This window comes from Agelaius tricolor, unplaced genomic scaffold (genome assembly GCF_023055355.1).
Source record: "Agelaius tricolor isolate 1412-34295 unplaced genomic scaffold, bAgeTri1.0.p SCAF_3, whole genome shotgun sequence".
Lineage (NCBI taxonomy): Eukaryota > Metazoa > Chordata > Aves > Passeriformes > Icteridae > Agelaius > Agelaius tricolor.
Window position 1 is genome coordinate 56,074,801 of NW_027269263.1, and position 20,700 is coordinate 56,095,500.

Genomic DNA, 20,700 nt, shown 5'->3' on the forward strand with positions numbered 1-20,700 from the left:
CGAGAACCGAAACCGGGGCCGCTCCGCGCATGCGCGCCGCCCCCGCCCGCCTCGGCCCCGCCGCCCGTTCAGCCGAGCGCGCGCCGCTTGCTACAGGCAGAGGGCGCTCGCGGCCGTGTGGTGACGTCACCGGGCGGGCCCCGCCCAAACCAAATGAAAGAGAACGTGCGGCGCGGGACGCTTCTCGCCCGCCCCTCCCCCTGCACCGGCCAGCGGCGGGACCAATCGGAGCCCCCGCGGCGCCCGGGCCCCGCCCCCTTTGCCGTGACGTCAGGGAACCGCCCTCGGTGGCAGAGCGGTCCAACCAATCAGCGTCCCCGCGCGCGCCCGCCCAGGCCGCGATCCCGTGTTTCCGCCCCGCCCCCTCTCTCCGTGCTCCCCCCGCTCAAAACGCCAGCGGTGGCGGCGGAGCCCGGTTCTGTCCGTGCGGGCGGCGGCACCTCCCGGAGCTCGGCGACATGGAGTGCGCTGCGGCGGGAGCCGAGTTCAACATCCTCCTCGCCACCGACTCCTACAAGGTGGGCACGGACAGCCGGGCGGGAGAGAGGGGGTCACCTCTGCGGACACCGGACCTGCCGGTGCGCGCCGTCCGCGGGACGCCGAGCCAGGCCGGTCCCGCCGCCACCGGCCCCCTGCCCTCCTGGCCGGGGCTGGGAAATCCCGCGGGGCGCCAATGAGGGTGCCCGGCCTCACTCGGGCGGTGCGGGGGGAACGGCGCAGGCCTGGCCGGGGCTGCCCCTCTCGCCCCCGGCAGCCCCGAGCCGCTGCCCGCGGGGTGCCGGGGGCCGCGCAGCCGGGGGGGCAGCGGCGGCGCCAGAAAAGAAAGTGAAAGCGGGCGGGGTGGGCGCCGCCATCCCCCCGCCTCTGGGCGCGGGGGGCGGCCATGGCGGGCACGCGGGAGGCGGGGGCCGCCCGGCCCCGAGCATCGTCCGGCCCCGCCGGGCTGCCCGCCCCCCGCCCTGGCCGGGGTCGCGGAGGGCGCGCACGGCGCTGCCGCGGGGCAGCCGCTCCTTCCCTCTCCCGCGCCGCGTCCCTCCCGCCGTGCTCCGCTCCGCCGCTCCTGCCCGCGGTCGTGCGCCTGGCGGCGATGCAGCGCGCCCCGGGAACCGGCTGGCGCAAAATCCGTGTTCGCTAGCCCTGTGCTCAGCTCCCGGGCACTGCGGTGTCACATTCGCTCGGCGAGGTAGAGGTTAGAGCGGAGAGGCGCACGCACGGCCCTCCCTTCGTTTCCTGGAAATAGCGGGGCTGACAGCGGTGACGAAGTGCAGGCGCCCCGGGCCGGAGCTCTCTGCCCCGGCAGCGCCTGCCGTGCCTCGCCGCCCGTGTGCCCGGGCCGGAGCCGCCCCTGCTCCTGCCCCTGTGCCGCGCTCATGGGAGCGCTCAGCATCCAGGTGCTGAGCGCAGCCCCCGTGGGACTCCCCCGCCGGGCTGGACACGGGTGCCCGGCCCCTCCGGGGCTGCAGGGATCACTTATTTCCTTCAGGAACTGCGTTGCAATGTCCACGAGGTTGTTGTAAACAAAACTACAGTAACAGTCCTGGTTGTCGCTGTAAAGCATTTGTTGTGTTTTAGCTCTTTGAGCGTTGGGATGCTGGGATGAGTTTTCAGGGATGAGGGTACTTCTGGATAGAGGAATTGAAAAAGCAAAAGCTATGTTGTGACTAGCTCTTGTTACTGAGTAACTACCAAAGTACGAACCTCAGCAGTTGCTGACTTGTGGTGATATTATTATTACTATTACTACTATTTTCATTTTTGTTGTTATTACTTTAAGTTACATCAAGACATAAAGAAAGTTAACAGCTATTGTTGCTGTTTGTGGGAACGAGTTTTGGGAGATGCTGATAAATCTTGGAGGACCTCAATCAGGGCATCCTGAGTCTGCAACTGAGGGCTTGCAAAGCTGCTTCCATTCTGAGTGTAATCTGACTACAGTGCTCTTTATGAACCAGGTTTAAGTGTTTGTTATCTAACTTATTCAAATATGGAAGATGCACTTTTTTCCATGTCTGAAACTAATCGCATTAAATACTGCAGGCCTGGATTAGAGCAGTATCTACTTCAAATCTAATTTGCACACTACTTTTTCTAAATGCTCTGGGTGTGCTCTAGGATTGCTGGCAGTTCAGCACACTGGAGTGACATAAAACCAGTTTGCTTCTGTTTTGTTTGCTGTTTCATAGTATAGATGACTTGGTTACATTCCAGGAGTGGTAGAAATCTTAAAGAGGTCAAATAAAGGCCTGAGGTGTTTTTTGGGTTTTTTTCCCAGTTTTGGATCCAAACCAAATTTGGATGAGGTTTTCTGTGGCAGCTTAGGAGCATTTTGTATTATATTTAGAACAGTTGCCCCCCTCAGTTGCTTTGTTAGGACTATTCAAATTGTCTGTCTTTCCATATGCTTTTTTCCAAATCTTAGGAATTGCAGTGTCTCTGAACAATACTTAAACAAGTAGCTGCTCTTATCTTGTTAGGTAATATGAGCAAACATCACTTATCTTCTCCCTGGATGATACTGTCGTTTCCCAATCAATGAAACTCACTTAGTGAGAGCACTTTCAGTAAAACTGCACTAAAATATCTGGTAGTTTGCAATGTCAAGCTTTTTACAGGAGTTACCAAACACTCCTATTAGCAATTAAAACAACTGAGAGTTGATTGGGGAATTTTTTCTTTTCATTTTGTTTAGATAGTTCTGCTGTATCCACAACTGTAGCATCTGTTTGTGTATGCAGAACTGTCTGTACATAACATTTAGACTGAGAAAAAACATGGATCAGCTCAGAAGTTTACATGGTGATCTAATTGCAGTAGATGCCAGTCCATACGAGCTAATGCTGGTGACAAAAATCACGTAGAAATAAACACCTGTATGGTATATAAACCATACAGGTTTAAATACCATAAACACCATATGGTATGCAGACCACAGTGAGTGGTACCACCCCAGCTTAGGCAGTTGTCCGTCCATAAAAAAGTTGTGGCATCTCAGGGTCATGTCTGTCACAACTTGTTAGTTTGAGTACTAGCTCCAGTGTCTGAGTTCTCTGTTGCTGCAGTTGGAAATTTGGGGTGAAAGCACAACTCATTACTGTTATAGTGCCTGTACAATTTCAGAAACAAAGTAATTCAATAGGCAAAGATTTGTCTGTTGAGAGCCTATACAGCCTCCCCTCCTTCTACACTATTTTCCTGTCTGCATGTGCATCATAGGACATTTCCTCTTAAACAGTAGAGATTATTAAGTACTCAGTTTCAAAATCTTTTAAGTGCTTTTGAAAAACTGCTGAGTATCATGCTGATTGCTAGTAAAGTGAATATTCCTAGACAGGAGTAGTTCCCAGTAGGTGAGAATGCACTGGTTCCAGTACCGAGCTTCTGTTATACACTGGAGCTTACTCGATTGTACAAGTGCTCCAGGATTTTGAGCCTGGGCTTCAAATTATACAGTTTATCTCTAAACACAATAACAAGATAAATGTTTTTACATCACTTAGATTCTTCTTCCTGTGTACTTTGTTCTGTATTCTTAAGCTTTTACAAATCCCCCAAAAGTATAATTGCTCCTGTATGCTGGGAATTATATGCCATCCCCTCAGAGTCTGGGCATGGGCATTTGGTATAGTGTGTGTGCAACATGCTGATAAGTAACAGCAGTCCTTTTAATTCTCCTAATCATGAGACTCTCAAGAGATTCATCAATGCAGTGTTATCTGGGGAACCTCAATGTCTTAATGTGCACTAGAGCAATGGCATTTCTATTAGTGAAGTTTTCTACTGGTGATTTGGTATTACTGAAAAGGGGAAGTATTTGAAGTTAAAATCCTTGTTGATAGAAAACTGCAAGTGAGGGGGTATCAGCTGGCTCCTTGAAAATCACTGTGTGTTGTGTGATGTCTTAGTCTTGTGTCTGCAGCAAGACACAATTTATATAGCTCCATCTATACAGCTAGCTATACAATCACATTATACAACCACATTATACAATATTCTATAGCAGTCTTGCCCCTCTGAGACAGTGGGGTTCTGTTCACTGTCTGCCCTTCCCCGTGAAAGGATCCATGCCCTCAGTGCCTCATTTGTCTGACATTGCTGACACACCTCCTCTGCATTTTCTTTCTCTCTGATTCCCAGTGCTCTGTTTAGCCTATATTTGTTTATTTCTGTACAGGCCAGAAATATTCCAGAGTATAGGTAGTCTGGAACGGTGTTGAGAGGATCAGCTTGGCAGAGCTGTGCTGTTCAGTGGGAAGACAGCCATGACTGGCACGGACCAGGCCTGGGTTGGATGGACCAGGAGCTGCAAGTGGGCAAAGGCTATTGACTGAACCTTGTTTGCTGCAGTAATAATAGCTTATTTTGCTTTTGCCAATGAGATCTGTTACTGTTGCTTGGCATGTTTTGTAATTAAGCTGATAGTTATAATAAGCTGCCGTGCAGTTACTTCTTAGGAGGAGCTGACTTGCTATCTAGACTGTAAATTAGATCTATTTCAGAATTAATTTCTTTCTGGATGCTTCAAGGAAACCCAAAATGTATGTTTAAATTCTGTATCCCTTACATGTTGAATTTTAAGTATTTGTCACTTCAGATGACTTTTTACTCTGTGTGGATGTAGGAGAGCACTGAGTTCTGAAGCCCTTCACGTGAGTGTGTGTTTATTCTAGGCTCTGACAGCCTGTATATTCTTTATTTAGAAGACTAGAGGTATGTGAGGAAGAAACATGAGTACTCTTTAGCCTGCTGGATTTGACTAGTACTTAATGACTGCAAAATATTCTTTACAACAGCCCATATATTTTTTTTCTTAATTACAATCTTGTGGTGGGAGTGTGAGTGTTATCTCCTGTAATTCTGCCAGTGGAAAGCATCGGAAGCGTCTGGCTCGACACTCCTTGTAAGACACAATCTTCACACTCTCTAGATTCCTTACTTTCCAAGTTTTGATTTGCAGTCACACAGCCCTGCTACAAACCCCAAGACACCATTGCTCAAAAGGAGCACTGCAACTGTACAGTATTCAGATAATTTTTAAATTAATGGGAAGCAGCCCTTCTAGAACCAGTGCAGCTTTCATTGTTGAAAGGTAAATGTTTTTCCTTTTTCATTAAGGAGCAGGAAACTTACCACAGTGTGTGTGGTAGTACAGCAGACTATTGACAAATGTGTAGACAGTAAACATAAGGCATTTTGTCATCTCTTTTGTGATAGTCTTGGATGTAAAACTGCTGGCTTGACTGAGGTAGAGTTAATTTTCTTCCTAGTAGCTGGTATGAGGCTATGTTTTGGATTTGTGCTGAAAACAATGCTTATAATTCAGGGATATTTTTGATTTTGCTGAGTAGTGCCTGCACAGAGTCAAGGCCTTTTCTGCTTCATACACCATCCCACCAGCAAGAAGCTGGGAGGGGACACCGGGACAGCTGACCCCAGCTGACCCAAGGGATATTCCATACCACATGACATCATGCTTAGTGAATAAAGCTGGGCAAAGAAGGAGTAAAGGGGGGAATATTTGGAGTAGTGGCATTTGTTTTCCCCAGTAAATGCTACACAGGCTGGAGCCCTGCTTTTCTGGGAATGCCTGAACACCTGCCTGCCCGTGGGAAGTGATGAATGAGTTCTGCTTTGCTTACATGCAGAGTTTTGCTTTCCCTGTTAAACTGTCTTTATCCCAACCCATGAGTTTTCCACTTTTACCCTTTGGATTCTCTCCCCTGTCCCACTGGCAGGAATGAGTGAGTGGCATTTGAGGCTTGGTTGCCAGTTAGGGTTAAACCACAGCAAAAGCCATGAAAATCTTTAGTGGTAAAGCAATCAACTGCAAAATGTAGCTGTTTTTAAGCACTGTGTTTTGTCTGAGAAATTTAGAACACTTTTAGTTCTAGTGCTTACACTTGACCTTGTGTTTTAAATAAATGTGGACCTGGTCATGTACAGCATCTCTGCTATAATGTGCAGCTTCCATAGGAATTCAGTTGCTTGCATGTGCTTTCCTTATTTTTCATAGTACTGACTGGTCTCTTAACTTCTTTTTTCTCACCTCTGGTCATCTTATTTTTCAATACACATATAAGAAATGATGGATGAACTCAAATATGGAGGCATTAGAAGTGGTACAAGGTCATCATTCAGTCATAACCTCCATTAGCTTATCTCTCTCATCTCATAAGAGCTGATCTCTCCCAATAGTCTCACTTTGGTTCTTGAACATTGTCTCAATCCTGTGCATTCTAATAAGGGGTCTGGAGCCTCTCTAAGGCTTTTTTTTTCCCCTATGGTAATCTGAAGCTCATGTAATCAAAATAGTAAGATTCTACTTGACTCTTAGATTACTTATTTTAACTCACTTAAGAATGTCTTGCACTTTACCTGCTGTTGTTGGATGCCCTTTCTCTTGAATTATTAAAGCTTGATTCTTCTGGCATTTCCTCTCTTGTTCAAATAAATTTATCATTTAACCATACTGGCTTTTGGTTTGGTTTTCATTTCCACTGTCGTGGTGCGCATTCCTTCTGTGATTGCTTGAATGCTACCAAAGCATCCCTGTGGAATGTAACTGTTAGGCACAGTTGTGTTGGGTTTTTTCCTGAAGAGGCTCACAATGCCTTATCACTGCTGTAAATTACCTCATCTCAGTGAGGTACATCTGATAGAGCAGTCCCTTTGCTCCTAAGTCCTGGTTCATCTCCTTATTGTTGCTAATAATGCTGTTTTCCATGTAGATTGTTGGCAAACTTTGCTTTTAGTTGCTCTGTTGGCTAAATCTCCTAAAGGTTTAGGTAAAGCAGTATTGCATCCATGGCCTCTTTCCATAATGTTTGTAAATAATATGTAATACCACAATTCATGGAGGTCTTGGGGTGCTTTGCAGAAGTCTTCCTGGTGTAAATACCAGCAGTACCACTGCACTAAAATTGTCTGACTCAGCAAGGCATACTGGGGGTGAGGATCCCCAAATGTCTCTTGCAGATCCAGGCTTGCAGTGCAGTGACCAGCCTGTGCTTTGGCCCCTGTGCTGCAGACCTGCAGTGTCCTGGCCAAGTGGCCCCGGGTCCAGGCCATGCTCCCTCTGCCTTACCTGCCACCTGTCCCTCTGATCTTTGTGGTTGTGGCTGTGTGGCACCATGGGTGCAGTGGCCAGGTTGTTCTGTACCCATTTAGCACTAAGGATTTTTCAAAATGGCTGCAGAAAGTTCAAATATTGTCTTACCTGAACTGGTGGTATCATCTTATCACGTGAGAGTTACAGTGCAGGCAAGATCCTGCTGGGTAAATGTTTGGGGGTTTGCTTTCTGCACTGTAGACAGGGCTTGGAAGCATCTTTCTGATGGTTCATGTTGGCATCTGACCTTGGGGGGCATCAGGAATTACCACCAGTGGAGATTTTGGCCACACCTGACTTCTCATGTCCTATCTGTTTTTCCCATGTTTTCAAATGGTTGAATTACATTAGGCTTAAATAATGTTTTAAAGTAAGTTTGTCATGATATCCTGTACAACAAAACTTGTAGATTGTAAGAATATTTATATTTTTATGTCAAATATCTTATCTAGCATAGAAAAATGCAGCATTTACCTCAGTCATCCCTATTTTATGATGAATACCCATTAATTCCTTTTTCTTAAAATGTAACTCTTAATGTTTGGGGTGGTTTTTTGATGATCTAAATGCAATTTGTGGTTCATGTTTTTTCCCTCAAAAAACTTGATTTAATTAAATAGATGTAGTCCTTGTTGAAAGTATTCTTTGTGCAGAATATACCTTTATTTGCATTAAATTAAACAAGGAGCTATCACAACTGGAATAAAAGTGCTCTATTTCAGTCATAGTACATAATCTTGTAGGTAGTAGTGCCAAAGCTGTTTGTCATATGTTTTATAGACAAAACCTAAACCACAGCCTTTGAACTAAACATCAAAAGGCCTTTGAAGATACTTGGGAGAGTTGTTTTCTTGTAAGGGTCTCTTAATCCCAGCAGAGGCTTTTGTTTGCTTTTCTGTTTGTTGGTTAGGGTTTTTTTTTCTTCCTGAAGAAGAGGGATTTCCTACTGACTTTATAGTCACCCCTGCTTATCAAGAGCTCGTCTGTGCAAGTCCTGCTTCTGTCATCCCCTAACTGAAAGCACAGAGTTCTCAATACTGCCTTAATCTCTTAAGTCACATAAAATTTAATATCAAATATTGTACATTGCTTTTGGTTGTTCTTTCTACTCTCCTTTAGGATACAGAAAGATGCAAGTCTTCATCAGACAACAAGGATCAGGCATTTTTGAAGCATAGTTTTCATTGTCCAAGTGCCTTATAGTGTTGTGTCAGGTTTTTTCTTGTTGGTTGGTTTTTGTTTTCAATTGCATTCTTTGTGTCTTCTGTGAACTGTTCCCACTCCTAGACCTTGATCTTTTTTTCCACACTTTTTTTTTTACCCCAGGCATTTCACTACATGCCAAGCCTCCTGACCACCACTGTGGCAGATGGGTATTATTTCCCCATGTAGAAACCCAGAAATGGTACAATCAGCTGCTGTGACATTTTGTGGGCAGATATTCCTGATAAGTATGGTGCCCTGTCTGAGGGCTTGGGAGCACAAAGATGGCCAGATAACTCAGCAGGGGTTGGAGGTCTTGTGCTTAACTTCTCACACACCTATACAACATGGAATCAGAGAATAGTTTGGGTTGAAAGGGACCTTCAAAGGCCATTTACTCCAGCCCCTTTGCAGTGAGCAGGGACATCTTCAACTAGACCAGTTTGCTCAAAGCCTCATCCAACTTGACCTTGAGAGTTTCTAGGGATGGGTCATCTGTCAACTCTCTGGGCAACCTGCTCCAGTGTTTCACTAACTTCATCACAAAAAAAAGTATTTTATCTAGTCTGAATCTGCCCTCCTTGAGTTTAAAACCATCACTCCTTGTCCTGTTGCTACAGGCCCTGCTAAAGTGTGTCTACATCTTTTTTATAAGCCCCCTTCAAGTAGCCAGTGGTTGGGAAGTGTGGTACTTTTAAGATTGTGATTGTGCCTTTAAATATTGAGTAGTATTTAAAAGGGTGTCTCAGCTTTGTAGGTAAAACTAACAACTTTGTGGAATGTCAAATGAAGTATAATTAAAATTACAGCTGTAAGGTTTGCTCAGATGTAAATATTTTAATTTCTATGGACGTGTATTTTCACCGTTTAAATAGATTTTAATGTGTGAAGAATATAATGGAATACCATACATGTGACTTGCAAAGTTAGTTCCTTATCTCTTTCAAGTACTTACAGCAACTTAATTGATAAAATTATATTTCTGTCAAACACGAAACTTTCATAAATGTTTTAATCCCTAGAAGTAACTATCTTCTGGGCACTAGCTAGTATGTATTTTCAGGTTAAGATCTAATCTTACATCAGAAAAGATAGCAAAACCTGTGATGCAGTGTTTGAAAAACCTGAGTGGGGTTGAAACTGTCAGCAAGGTAGTCAGGAGGAGCTGTGTCCCCAGGTATGCAATATAAAGGATAAATCTGTTAGCATTTCAGCCTGATTTCAACTCTGAAGTTTTGCTTTGCAGCCAGAGCACTGTTTTGTGATCATTCTTCAAAGCAGAGCTAGAATAAGTCCCTAAAAGAATGTACTTAAATGCAATAAGGAAAGGTGGCACCAGCTCAGTGGGTGCACTGTGCACCCTAAGTTAATTTGGGCCTGTAACCATTTTGACAGAGAGAAACATATAGCAGGAGGAGATGCCTTTGAACTGTCAAAGTTGAATGTATTTTCAAGATGTGAGCAGAAGATCACACAGATTTTCATTACAATGTAGGTGTTGGCTTCAGTAATTTGCCCATAGTTGGTAAGTTGTATAAACTTATTAAAAGAAATCTGAGTGTCCTGTCTTGTGCAGGTATGGTTTTCATTGTTTGAACTATTGTGATGAGAACAGCAGCATTGCTTTGCTTTGCTCTCGAGCTTGCCACAAGGAATTGAGATATTCATGTGGAAAATTGGTCCTGGGACATGTGCTGTGTACACTTGCAGCTGCTGAGCTGTGTCAAGCCTTTACTCTCAAGTCACAAACTCAAAAGTCCAGTACCAGTTGTAAAAAATGAGCAAAATTTTTCATGAGGTTGCTGTAACTTATCTTGGTGGCACCAGTGCAAGGGGAGGAGTTCCCACTCTGTGTCTTTACAGTGCATGGGCATTCTAAGGATTTGTTACAGGATCTTTTTCTCAGAGTGCCTTTAATACAATTTAATACACAATATGTATGTGTTCATATACCCACTAATTAGAAAGACATGGAGCCTATTTTTGTCTGCTCCATAGTAAAGAAGAGAAGATGGTGTGTGTGTGTGTTTTCTTTTGTGCAGGGATTTCGTTTTCCTTTAAATGTGGTGATATCATGCAGAGAGTTTTCTTTGAGCTGGCAGTGTGATGTACTTCTTGGAAGTTCTGCACAGAACTAGAAAAGGGCATGTTATAATTTGTGAAGCGAGACATTTATGAATAGCTAGAACTAAATCTAAAAGCCAGGTTTTGTCTTTGGGTCTAACATTGCTACTCTTAGGCATTCTGCTTTTGAGTGGCTGTGGAATTGTAACAGAATAGGTTTGTGCTCCATTAAATGCCTGTAGTGCCATGCTTTGTTTGAAGGCAGGGCAGAAAACGTGCAATGACAAGCTTGGGTTTTATTTGATTGGCCTTGTAAACCTCATACAAGCAAAGACAATGGAATGATCTTTAAATTGACCTTTCTTGAATGTTTCCTTGCAGCATTGGAAACACAACCATAACAGCCTTGTGCTGGTATAGGAGAACCAGAAATTCAGTTGAGTAGCTCATTGTCCAGTCTGAGTCAAATACTCAATTTAAATGACATTTGAGAGGAGAAGGGAAACTGTCCTTTTAAAATCCTTTAACATACAGTTTTAGGAATACAGGTAAAGCAACCTTCAAATATTTTTCTTTGAGGCTGTCGGAGATGTGTTTAAAAAAATCAGGACAAGAAGGGAGAAACAGTAAAACTATCCCTTTTCCAATTCCTTGTGGCATTAGAAACAGAAAATTTTAAGGTTATTTTGAGTAAGTAACAGCAGGAAACATATAATGAATTAATACTCTAACCTGTAAATATGGGAGTTTGAAAAATATTCAGACAGGAGTTTCCAACCATTTGAATTTTGTTCTGATGCACAGTGGTGCTTTCTCAGTTGTAGGAACAGTTTTTCCTTATTGAATGTATAGACTTGTTCACAGACTTCCCATCATAATTTAAGAAAACTCTTGATACCTTCAACTTTGGGGATACTTTACCTTGATTTGTTTGTTCTGTAATTTAAACATTGATAGTGCCAAGTTTCTGTCATTGTGTATTCTTTTTGTTCAGTATGGAATTAAGGATTTTGCATGGAGTTTGCTTTTTACACATTAGGAGATGAAATTGTACAGGTTTAAGGTTTTAAGTGTTTATTAGAGCGTACTTGTTTCAAATGCTGTTATTACTCAAAGTAAATTTCTGGCTAAATTTATTATCAGGAGCTCTGAAAAGCTGTAATAGTTGAATTCAGCTCAGCATTATGTGTTTTATGACCAGTTTCCATGTAATATAGGCAGCAACTTCTCATGTTTCCTTTATGTGAACTTTTTCAAATTTTGAAAAAAAAGCCCATTTAGCAAACTTTGTAGGGAGGCACAAACCTCAGGTAGATTTTAGCAGCTTTACTGACAGTAACAGGTTTGTGAACTGGCTTTGGTGTAACCAGAGTTTGAGAGACCCACTCTGCTCACTGGGAATGGGACACATGGCTAAAGGCCATTGCCACTGCCTTCTTCAGTCAGGGTGGCTTTATCTGAGCTATGGGATGGGGGGGCTGCAAAACTGAACTCAAATACAAGTAGGTGTTTGGTAGTGGCATGGAATTTTGTGCTTCCTGCAGCTATTAGGCTTGGTGTGCTAGAGCAAAAACTGACCTGGCACATTGGCACTCAGGGCTGCTCCTGAATCCTAGCCAGAGTCTTTCCCAGTTCATCAAAGCCAGGTCACCAGGGGAGGGGAAGAGGAAAGAAGACTTGATAAAGAAGCAAGGAGTAACAGAGGGAAGACAGTCCTTGGAACTGAAAATTGAAAAAGGTTAAAAGCCTGGAAATTCTGTAAATACTTGTGTAGAATGTGAATGGATAATAATCACAGTTCAGGAGAGCTGGGAGTTATATTTAAGCTTTAATGTACAAATATGATTTCTCTTGTGCTTTGTAGTGATGTTTTGAGTTCTTACTGAATTTTTTCTTGATGTAGGTTACACACTACAAGCAATATCCACCGAACACAAGCAAAGTATATTCCTACTTTGAATGTCGTGAAAAGAAGACTGAAAATTCCAAATTAAAGAAAGTGAAATATGAAGAAACAGTTTTTTATGGCTTGCAGTACATTCTGAATAAATATTTAAAAGGTAATTGTCTTAAATTCCAGCAAAACCTTTTCTCTAGTTAAATGTCTAACTTTTTTTCAAGCTTGTAGTCTTACAGTTGAAACAATTTCAGGTTATCCTGATACACCACAAGTAGTGACATGCATAATATCTTATTTATGTGATTGTGAAAAAAGCTATCCACCCTCATAAATTGGTATTAACTTCTTAATCCAGACACCTCTCTATTATCTTTATTTATGCCAGTGGTGTATTAAAACTGAAAAGGTGTTCCTGTTCCAACTTCAGGGGGCAAAATTGAAATGAATGGAAAGAGACCAAAGCTGTGCATAGAGTCACAAGCAGAGAGAAGATTTGATGGAAAATACACTTTGCATTTTGAACATTAACTTCAGTTCTGTATTTGCTGGTTTGTTTACTGTGTAAACCAATAATGGTTTTAAATTTCCTTAAATTAAATTTTAATTTTCCTTAAATTTTGGATGTCGCTCACCTTAGATCATTGAGTATGGCAGCTACATGTGAAAATGGTTTCTATACTGATAATTTTAAGAGTAACATCTGAAAATTCTTTGGTGAACTTTAAAATCTTTTTTGCTTTTTTGCCTTATGTACAAATATCACCTGTTCTGACCTGAGTGCATGTTGCCTTCTGCCAAGTTTTAAAGGAAAACTTTAGTTAAATGTCTTATATGTTTTTGTCTTGATCCAATCAACATCTCTGCCAATTCCACCAAAGACTGAAATTCCATTCTAATCAAAACACTTGATAATTTTGTTTTTACCTTTAGCAATCTGAGGGTTGTTCTCTAAGGCAGATGACTGCCCTACAGCAGCAGCATGCTAATTCAAATAATGTGGGGAGTGTGCTGGTTCCTAGCACAAGTGGTCAGTCAAAGGTTGGTTGCAAAGTCTCTCCATGGGGATTCCCCCTGGAATGGCACAGCCTAACCCTTGTGCTAGATATGTCCTTGCTGCATGTACCAGCTTGCACAATCAACACATTCCTCTGTGAAAAGCACTGCTGTTCAACCTCTTGACTGGTTTTTGACTGTCATAAAAGAGGAACAATCTCAAAATTTTCCTGAGTCATCTGCAAACCACAAAGTGTATTTTACCCTCATGGTTTCTTGAGCATTCTAATCTGTATAATAAGTTAAAGTTTGATTTAAACATTCTGCATTTGACGTTTCCTTCATATCTCTGTTGAAGGCAAAGTAACTTTGCTGTGCCTGAACCTTTTTGTTATTTATTTTATCAGTTGATGAATATTGCAAGTTTCTAAGCTTTAATCTGTTTCTGAAACTCCAGGTAAGGTGGTGACCAAAGAGAAAATCAAGGAAGCCAAAGAAGTATATAGGGAGCATTTTCAAGATGATGTCTTCAATGAAAAGGGATGGAACTATATTCTAGAGGTAAAAAAATTTGCTAAAATAGTTGGAGATCATTGTGAAGGATTTCTGAATCAACAGTAGAATAAATATGGCAGTCCCTCCTTTTAATCTTGATAGTAAAGACTGGATAAATTTAGCTTTTCATGTTTAGAGTAGAGGGAGTAGCAGCTGTCAAAGAATAATCATATAATTGTAATTCCTTAGAGAAAAGTAATTTCCATCCTTTCCGATGCCAGACGCGGCTTTGCAGGTAATGAGGATTTCTGGCTGCCGTCAGCCAGCTCCTGAGTGAGTGGGGGCTCATTGGCAGCTCTCCATGTGTGATGCAGCACTCAGTGCTTGCCTGCATCATTTACATTTCTCTCTCTAACTAGTCATTACAGTGTTTAATGCAGAAAGCATTGCAACTTCTTGGCTGTATAAATAGTTGGAGAAAATACACATTTGTTCGGTTGTTTTATAAATTTTTCAGAGATATGAGTGTGGATTTTATTATAAAATACAAGGCTTGAGCACTTCTGACACAAAACCTTTCAACTTTAGTCTTTTCACAATTATCCTTTTCCCCTTTTGTTTAAAAAGTGTTAGGCTTCAAGTAATTGCAGATATCTCTTCTCTGTAAAAGCAGCAGATTCAGACTAATAGCATTTATCAGAGATGTACTAATCTCTGCAGAGTAATTAAATGCTTAGTTACATTGTGGGTTTTGGTGAGTGAATATTTTTGGCATTTGAAAGCCCCTTTTTTAGTCCTCTGCATTTATATTTCCCTGGATACCCTAATTCTATGTACTTTTATGGTGGCATCTCTTTGTTAATGTATCTGGGTGTTACCCTGCCACTGGGGTGGACCATAGGTGGGCAAGAGAAGAGTGATTTTCAACTAAGTGTTGCAAATGGCAACAAGGTAAATAAACCCACAGTTTTCTAAGAGGGAGTTATGGAGAGGTTTGTGGAGGACTTGCATCCAGTTCAACTAACTACAAATGTGAATTCAATCCATATTTGTGTTTAAGCTACATTATACATTGTGAACTGCTTTCATCTGTGTTAAAGTAAGCTTGATCCCTCTTTGGATAAACAGAATTAATACACTTTTAATTTTGCATGTCTGTCCTCACTGAGTTGTAATGTGGCTTGACTAAGTCCATTCAATTTTTGTTCTAGTCAAAATAAACATTCCTGGATACCTTCTGTGTATGTTTATTCCTTTGTCAAATTTTCTTATTAAAATTGGGTGTGTGTGTGTATTTATATATATAAGAACCCAAATATGGTTTTCATGTCTTGATCTCATATGCTGGTGGCTCTCAAACTGGAAGTGTATGTACTCTTTGAGTCTGTGTGTGCCCTTTATGCACAGAATCCCTGCTCCCTGAATTCTAGTGTTTGTTCACACACCTGCCACTGTTCCTCCCTAGCTCAGTTCCTCAGGTGAGGTAGGGAGAGTGGAGGGTGCAGTGGCTGTGGGAGGGAAGTGCCAGGATGGATTTGAAATGTACACCCATCAGTTTGGACTTGAGAGTAAGTGAATGGGTAAATACTGAGAGGGTGAAGGGCTGGAAGGAAGAAAGGGATTTCCTGGAGAACAGTGGGCTGGTGTAAAGGCTGGAAGTTGGCAGGAATCAGTGATGAGTGATAGAGACAGAAGTCCTAAATTGTACAAGTCAAGTCTATCCAAAATTTTTGCAAAGGGCAATAATACAGAGCCATGGCATGATACCATTTTTTCCATGGGCAAAATCAACACCTACAGCAACTTTGAAATCTTTTTATTCTTTTTTTCACTTAACTATATTTTTGCCTTTATTGAATTGTGAATAAACTATTTTGAGCCTTTTTGAAGGCTTTGTTGTCTTTTGTTAATCCATTATCTTCAAATCTGACAACTAGACCCTGTGTGGTATATAAACACAGTGTGCTTCAGGTTATTACATTTTTGAATAAACTTTTAAACTGTAAGGTAGAAGAGATTTCTGATGTCTGTTGAGTGCTGGAGAATGTTTTGGTGCTACTTATGAATCTGTAATTTCTCTGAATTGATGCAATTTTTGTTGCCTTTAACAGGATATCTCATGGGAAGCTTTCTGTCAAAATATATTACCATCCAAAACATTTTCAGTATTGCCAGTACAGCTTGCAGAGCTCTTTCAGAAAGTTATAATTAGTCCTTTAGAGTTGCTATTTGCAACTCTACTCTTTTTCAAAGGGTATATTTTACACAATGTTTAGTCCTTTGGGGATAAAAGACTGACAAAGGAATGACATTCCAATGGAAGACTTCATGTTTAAGAAGTTTCAGTAATTAAGATGAAAATATTCTCTAAAATAGTTATTAAATGGATCCTGCTGTAATAAATGAACAAAGCACACATTCATACTAAGCAAAACTAGTGGATTTTAAAAAAATATGAATAGCAGCTAAACTTTTTTTAGCTTACTACATGTCAAAGCATTGAAGGAAATGAGTAGTGAGTATTTCTCATTCTGTGGGTAAAACTTAGGTATTTTTATAAATGCTTAAGTTCTCTACCCTTGGGCTCTATTTGCCCAAGGAATACAACTGATAACCATATTTTGTTTTGATAAAGAGACTGGGGTTTAAGTTACATGATTTTTGTCCTTTTTTAAAAAATATGGATTTTTAAAATTTATTTGGACTGGTGGGTTTATTTTTAGAGTTGAAAGAAATTAAGAAGAAAGCTCTTATTTACTCCTAGCCTTCTGTTCATTGTGGTTAAATCAAAGAGCTGTAGGTCCTAATCTTTCCTGTTGTCTAACAACATTTCTGTCCCTTACACAGAAATATGATGGCCATCTTCCCATAGAAATAAAGGCTGTTCCTGAGGGCTCTGTAATTCCCAGAGGAAATGTTCTTTTCACAGTAGAAAACACAGATCCAGAGTGCTACTGGCTCACAAATTGGATTGAGGTAAGTTGGAAATTTAACACCATTTTTCTAAGTAAATATTAGTGCACTTAAAGCTTGAATCCTGTATTGTTTTACGGGAAATCTCTGGCAACTTTCATTTTCTATTTTAGTTCTTCTCTGTAGTCATCTTACACAGACCTTTTTCCCCCACCTGACAAAGGATCATGATTACAAAAATATTGTACAGGAAATTCACAGCAGTACTTTTATCCATAAAAAAGGACCATGGGGGGAACTGTGTGTCAGTAGTTAGCTAGTGATAACTCCTGGGAAGGGCAATACCTTGCCTACCTTATAAAGGCTAATTACTTAAGCCCTAAAGCAAACTGTTGGAGGCATCAGTACTTTCTGAACAGGGAATGAAAATAAATAGACCTTTTTGTGCCTGAATGAATGCCAGCTGGACATTGTCAAGCTCTAAACAAATATGCAACTAATATTATGATGGATTTTGTTTTAGACAATTCTTGTGCAGTCATGGTACCCAATCACAGTGGCTACAAACTCTAGAGAGCAGAAAAAGATTTTGGCCAAATATTTGCTGGAGACTTCTGGCAGCTTGGAAGGACTGGAATATAAACTGCATGACTTTGGCTACAGAGGAGTTTCTTCACAAGAGGTAAAACTGCTTGTCTAACAATTGGAAAAGTCTGATTGTTCCTAGTTATGAGGATTTGTAGATGTGTCTGTTAACCCCTGTGGCCCTGCTCTGCCCTGAAATGGTGAATGCACAGAGCCCTGTGTTTGGGCTAAGTGTGGAGGGGGAGGTCTGGCACAGGGGTGGATGCAATGTCTGAGCTCTGAGCACTGGACTGGGAGAGGTTTTCTCTGTGTTCCCAGTGTAAGTGAATGAAGGGAATATTGGTGAAGTGGGAATTGAGTCAAAGTCTTGCTGTTACAAACTGGTGCTGGGTGGTGACTGGAGGCTTCTGTATCTGGTATGGAAACTGAGAGTTGCATCTTCTTCAGACTGCAGGAATAGGAGCTTCAGCTCACTTGGTGAACTTCAAAGGAACAGACACTGTAGCAGGAATTGCACTAATTAAAAAGTACTATGGTACAAAAGATCCAGTTCCAGGATATTCTGTTCCAGCTGCTGAACACAGGTAAGATACTAGTCTAAGCTTTTGTAAGAATAGCTTAACAAAATGTAATTCTTTTCTTACCCCTCTTTGTATCCAGAAATATATCATACAGTATTAGCCATGACTGATCCAACTGTTGAAGCTGCAGTTCTGTACTGATGTCTCTGTATGTTCTAGGGGCACATAAGTAGCTTGCTTGTTCTTAGCTATAAGTGTATTTTAAATGTTTTTAACTTTAACCTTCTTATCAGTTCTTTTTAGAGTAAGCTTGAAGTCTATAGACATTGAGAATTCACACTATGAAGTTCAAATTTTGTTTTAAATATTATTTAAATATTATATTGTCAAGATAAATTGACAAACTCTGTGAGTTGCAGTTCTGGACTCTTCACTGTTCATGTTCTCCCTCCAGAAGAGGCAGTTGCTCTCAAGCTTCTCATCAGTGTAACTTGTAATGGTAAATCCTTGCTATATCACTAAGAATGGTGAATGAGTTTTTAAGAGTAAGGAAATTGGTCTCCAACATTTGAGAGAGAGAGTTCTTACTTTTTTTCAAGTCCTGTCCTGTACAAGGTTGGGAGTGAATGCAAATCCTTGAATTTCAGTTGCATGTCTATGCACTGAAATGAGAATATAAAACAAGGTTGGTTGTGTGTTTCACAGTGAGCACAAATCCCAGTTAAATATTTACTATTGATTTGAAATAGTTGTTATTCACTTAGGATTGCCAGAAAGGCTTACATGAATAGCCCTTCTAGGGTAGTGATCATCTTTAAAGCAGCACTGCTTCATAGAACTTCTGTACCATTGCTGTAGTGCCACTCTAGAACTCCTGCCTGACCAATAGATGTGACAGTTTTTGTCTGAAATATCTGATGATCAAAACTACTATAAATTTTTTTGTAATGAAAGCAAAAACAAATACATGGAGTCAAGATCAAGTGTCTTTTGCCCAGGGTATTAAAGTGGTGGCATTAGAGCAGAGACTAAACTGCCCTACCTAAAGTTTGCACCACCAAATGCAGACTGCAGTCACCCTCTCCCAGTTAATACACAGAAAGAGTCTCATACAAGAGACCCAAATTTTTACAGAATTGTTTTACTGTTCCACAAGCTCCAATACAAGGTGGTGTTGTGAGCATGGTGCTTGCCCTGGCATGTCAGTAGGGCTCTTCTGAGACTGCACCAACCTCTGTGAAATAAAGCTTGTTTGTCTCCCTCCTACCATGATCTGGGGCTTGGCCACAGAGCAGATAATGCTAGAATTTTAAGGTAAAAATTCAATGCCCACTGACTCTTTATGTTGTGCATAAGAGCATTTTTAGGTCTTTGCACACAAGTTACCAAAGCCATTAATGTCAGCTGGTCTGAGCAGCTACTGCAGATCAACTGCATTCAGTAATTTACTACTGCTCTCAGCAGCTCTGTTTTATGTGCTCTCCTGTGGCCTTGTACCAAGGGTAATGCTCTGAGGTTCTTCTAGAGGACTGTTTGTATAAGTGAGAATATTTGTTTTATATCACTATTAAAAAAGAGAATAAATTCTGTTTTCTTCTTTAGATTTTTCTAACATATGATGAGGTGCTTCATTCTTGATTTTGCATTTTGTAGCATGAAGTTGTCAGAGCAGATGTTCTGTTCTTGCATCTGTAGTTCCCTAACTGTCTGAATTAAGCCTGTTTATTTAGCATATAGTGTCTTTATAATCCATGCAACACAGACCTGATAAGCACATAGTTTCTGCTGTCATGTAATCATACTGCTTATCATTGCCTTGAACAGTTACTGGTAGGAAATGCCGAATGACATGTAATTCTAATATGAATTTTTCAATTGCCTTTGCAGTACCATAACAGCTTGGGGGAAAGATCATGAAAAAGATGCTTTTGAGCACATAGTAACACAGTTTTCTTCAGTGCCTGTATCTGTGGTTAGTGACAGCTATGACATTTACAATGCTTGTGAAAAAATATGGGGTGATGACCTAAGGCATATAATTGAAGCCCGAAGTCCAGAGGCACCACTTATTATTAGACCAGATTCTGGGAATCCCCTTGACACTGTTCTAAAGGTAATCCTTTCTTGAAGCCATTTCTATACAAGATGGGGAGGGCAATTGTTTGGTTTTTTGTAATGACTGGCAAGCAAACATATAGGGCTCTAACTTGGTATGCATTGTATTTATTTGATGCTGGCTAATTTGGACCTATGAAATACGTAAATGTTTACTTCACCTCAGTGTTTATATATATGGAAACTCTTTTGCAGTCCAAATAGTTTCATATTTTTCATCAATCCCATTCTTTCATATGGTTCTTGAAGCTTTTTGCAAGTTATCAGTTTTGCTGATGTAGTGATACTGGAATGCTTTTATAAAGAGAAACTTTTATCACTTAACAAATGCAATGGGAAATCACTTCAGTGCTAGTAAATGCCAGGCCAATAACAATTCTTACTACTAAGTTTAGGGATCTTGGCATCCCATGTTAATGTAATTCATGATTTTGTGCTATAAATACATGTGTAGCCCTCTTCTCTCTTTAATAAGATGTGCATTTAAGTCAGTTGTACTGAGTCCACATTGAAAAATGCTTCTTGCCTTATTGCTCTTTAGAAAGCATAATGATTGTTTCAGTTTCATAATAAAAACTGTTGATACCTCTGAATTTGAGTAACTGTCAGCACTGGCAAATGAAGAAGGTTGGGGCAATGTTAGTTACATTAGTACTCTATCAAATTAGATCTACACAGATTTAACACTTTTTTTTTCTTCTGGGATAAGTGGCATATCACAAATAGGAGCTCTGAATGATCTTTATCAGAGCTGATAAGAAAACCTCCGAGCTGAAGTGTTTAATTTTAAATATCCGTGCCTTACA

At 41.1% G+C, this 20,700-nt stretch overlaps 1 protein-coding gene across 2 annotated transcripts in view; it reads left to right on the plus strand.

Moving 5' to 3' along the window:
- Positions 1–323: 323 nt before the first annotated feature.
- NAMPT (nicotinamide phosphoribosyltransferase) overlaps positions 324–20,700 on the plus strand; it is a 30,559-nt gene continuing 10,182 nt past the window's right edge. The window contains exons 1-7 of one of the 2 annotated variants that reach the window (XM_071423924.1): positions 324–518; positions 12,276–12,432; positions 13,723–13,826; positions 16,608–16,736; positions 17,197–17,355; positions 17,706–17,842; positions 19,667–19,892. In XM_071423924.1, coding sequence (XP_071280025.1) covers positions 459–518; positions 12,276–12,432; positions 13,723–13,826; positions 16,608–16,736; positions 17,197–17,355; positions 17,706–17,842; positions 19,667–19,892 — 972 coding nt within the window. In that variant the 5' untranslated portion in view covers positions 324–458. The remainder of the gene's footprint in view (positions 519–12,275; positions 12,433–13,722; positions 13,827–16,607; positions 16,737–17,196; positions 17,356–17,705; positions 17,843–19,666; positions 19,893–20,700) is intronic. The other variant, XM_071423925.1, reaches the window with a different exon arrangement.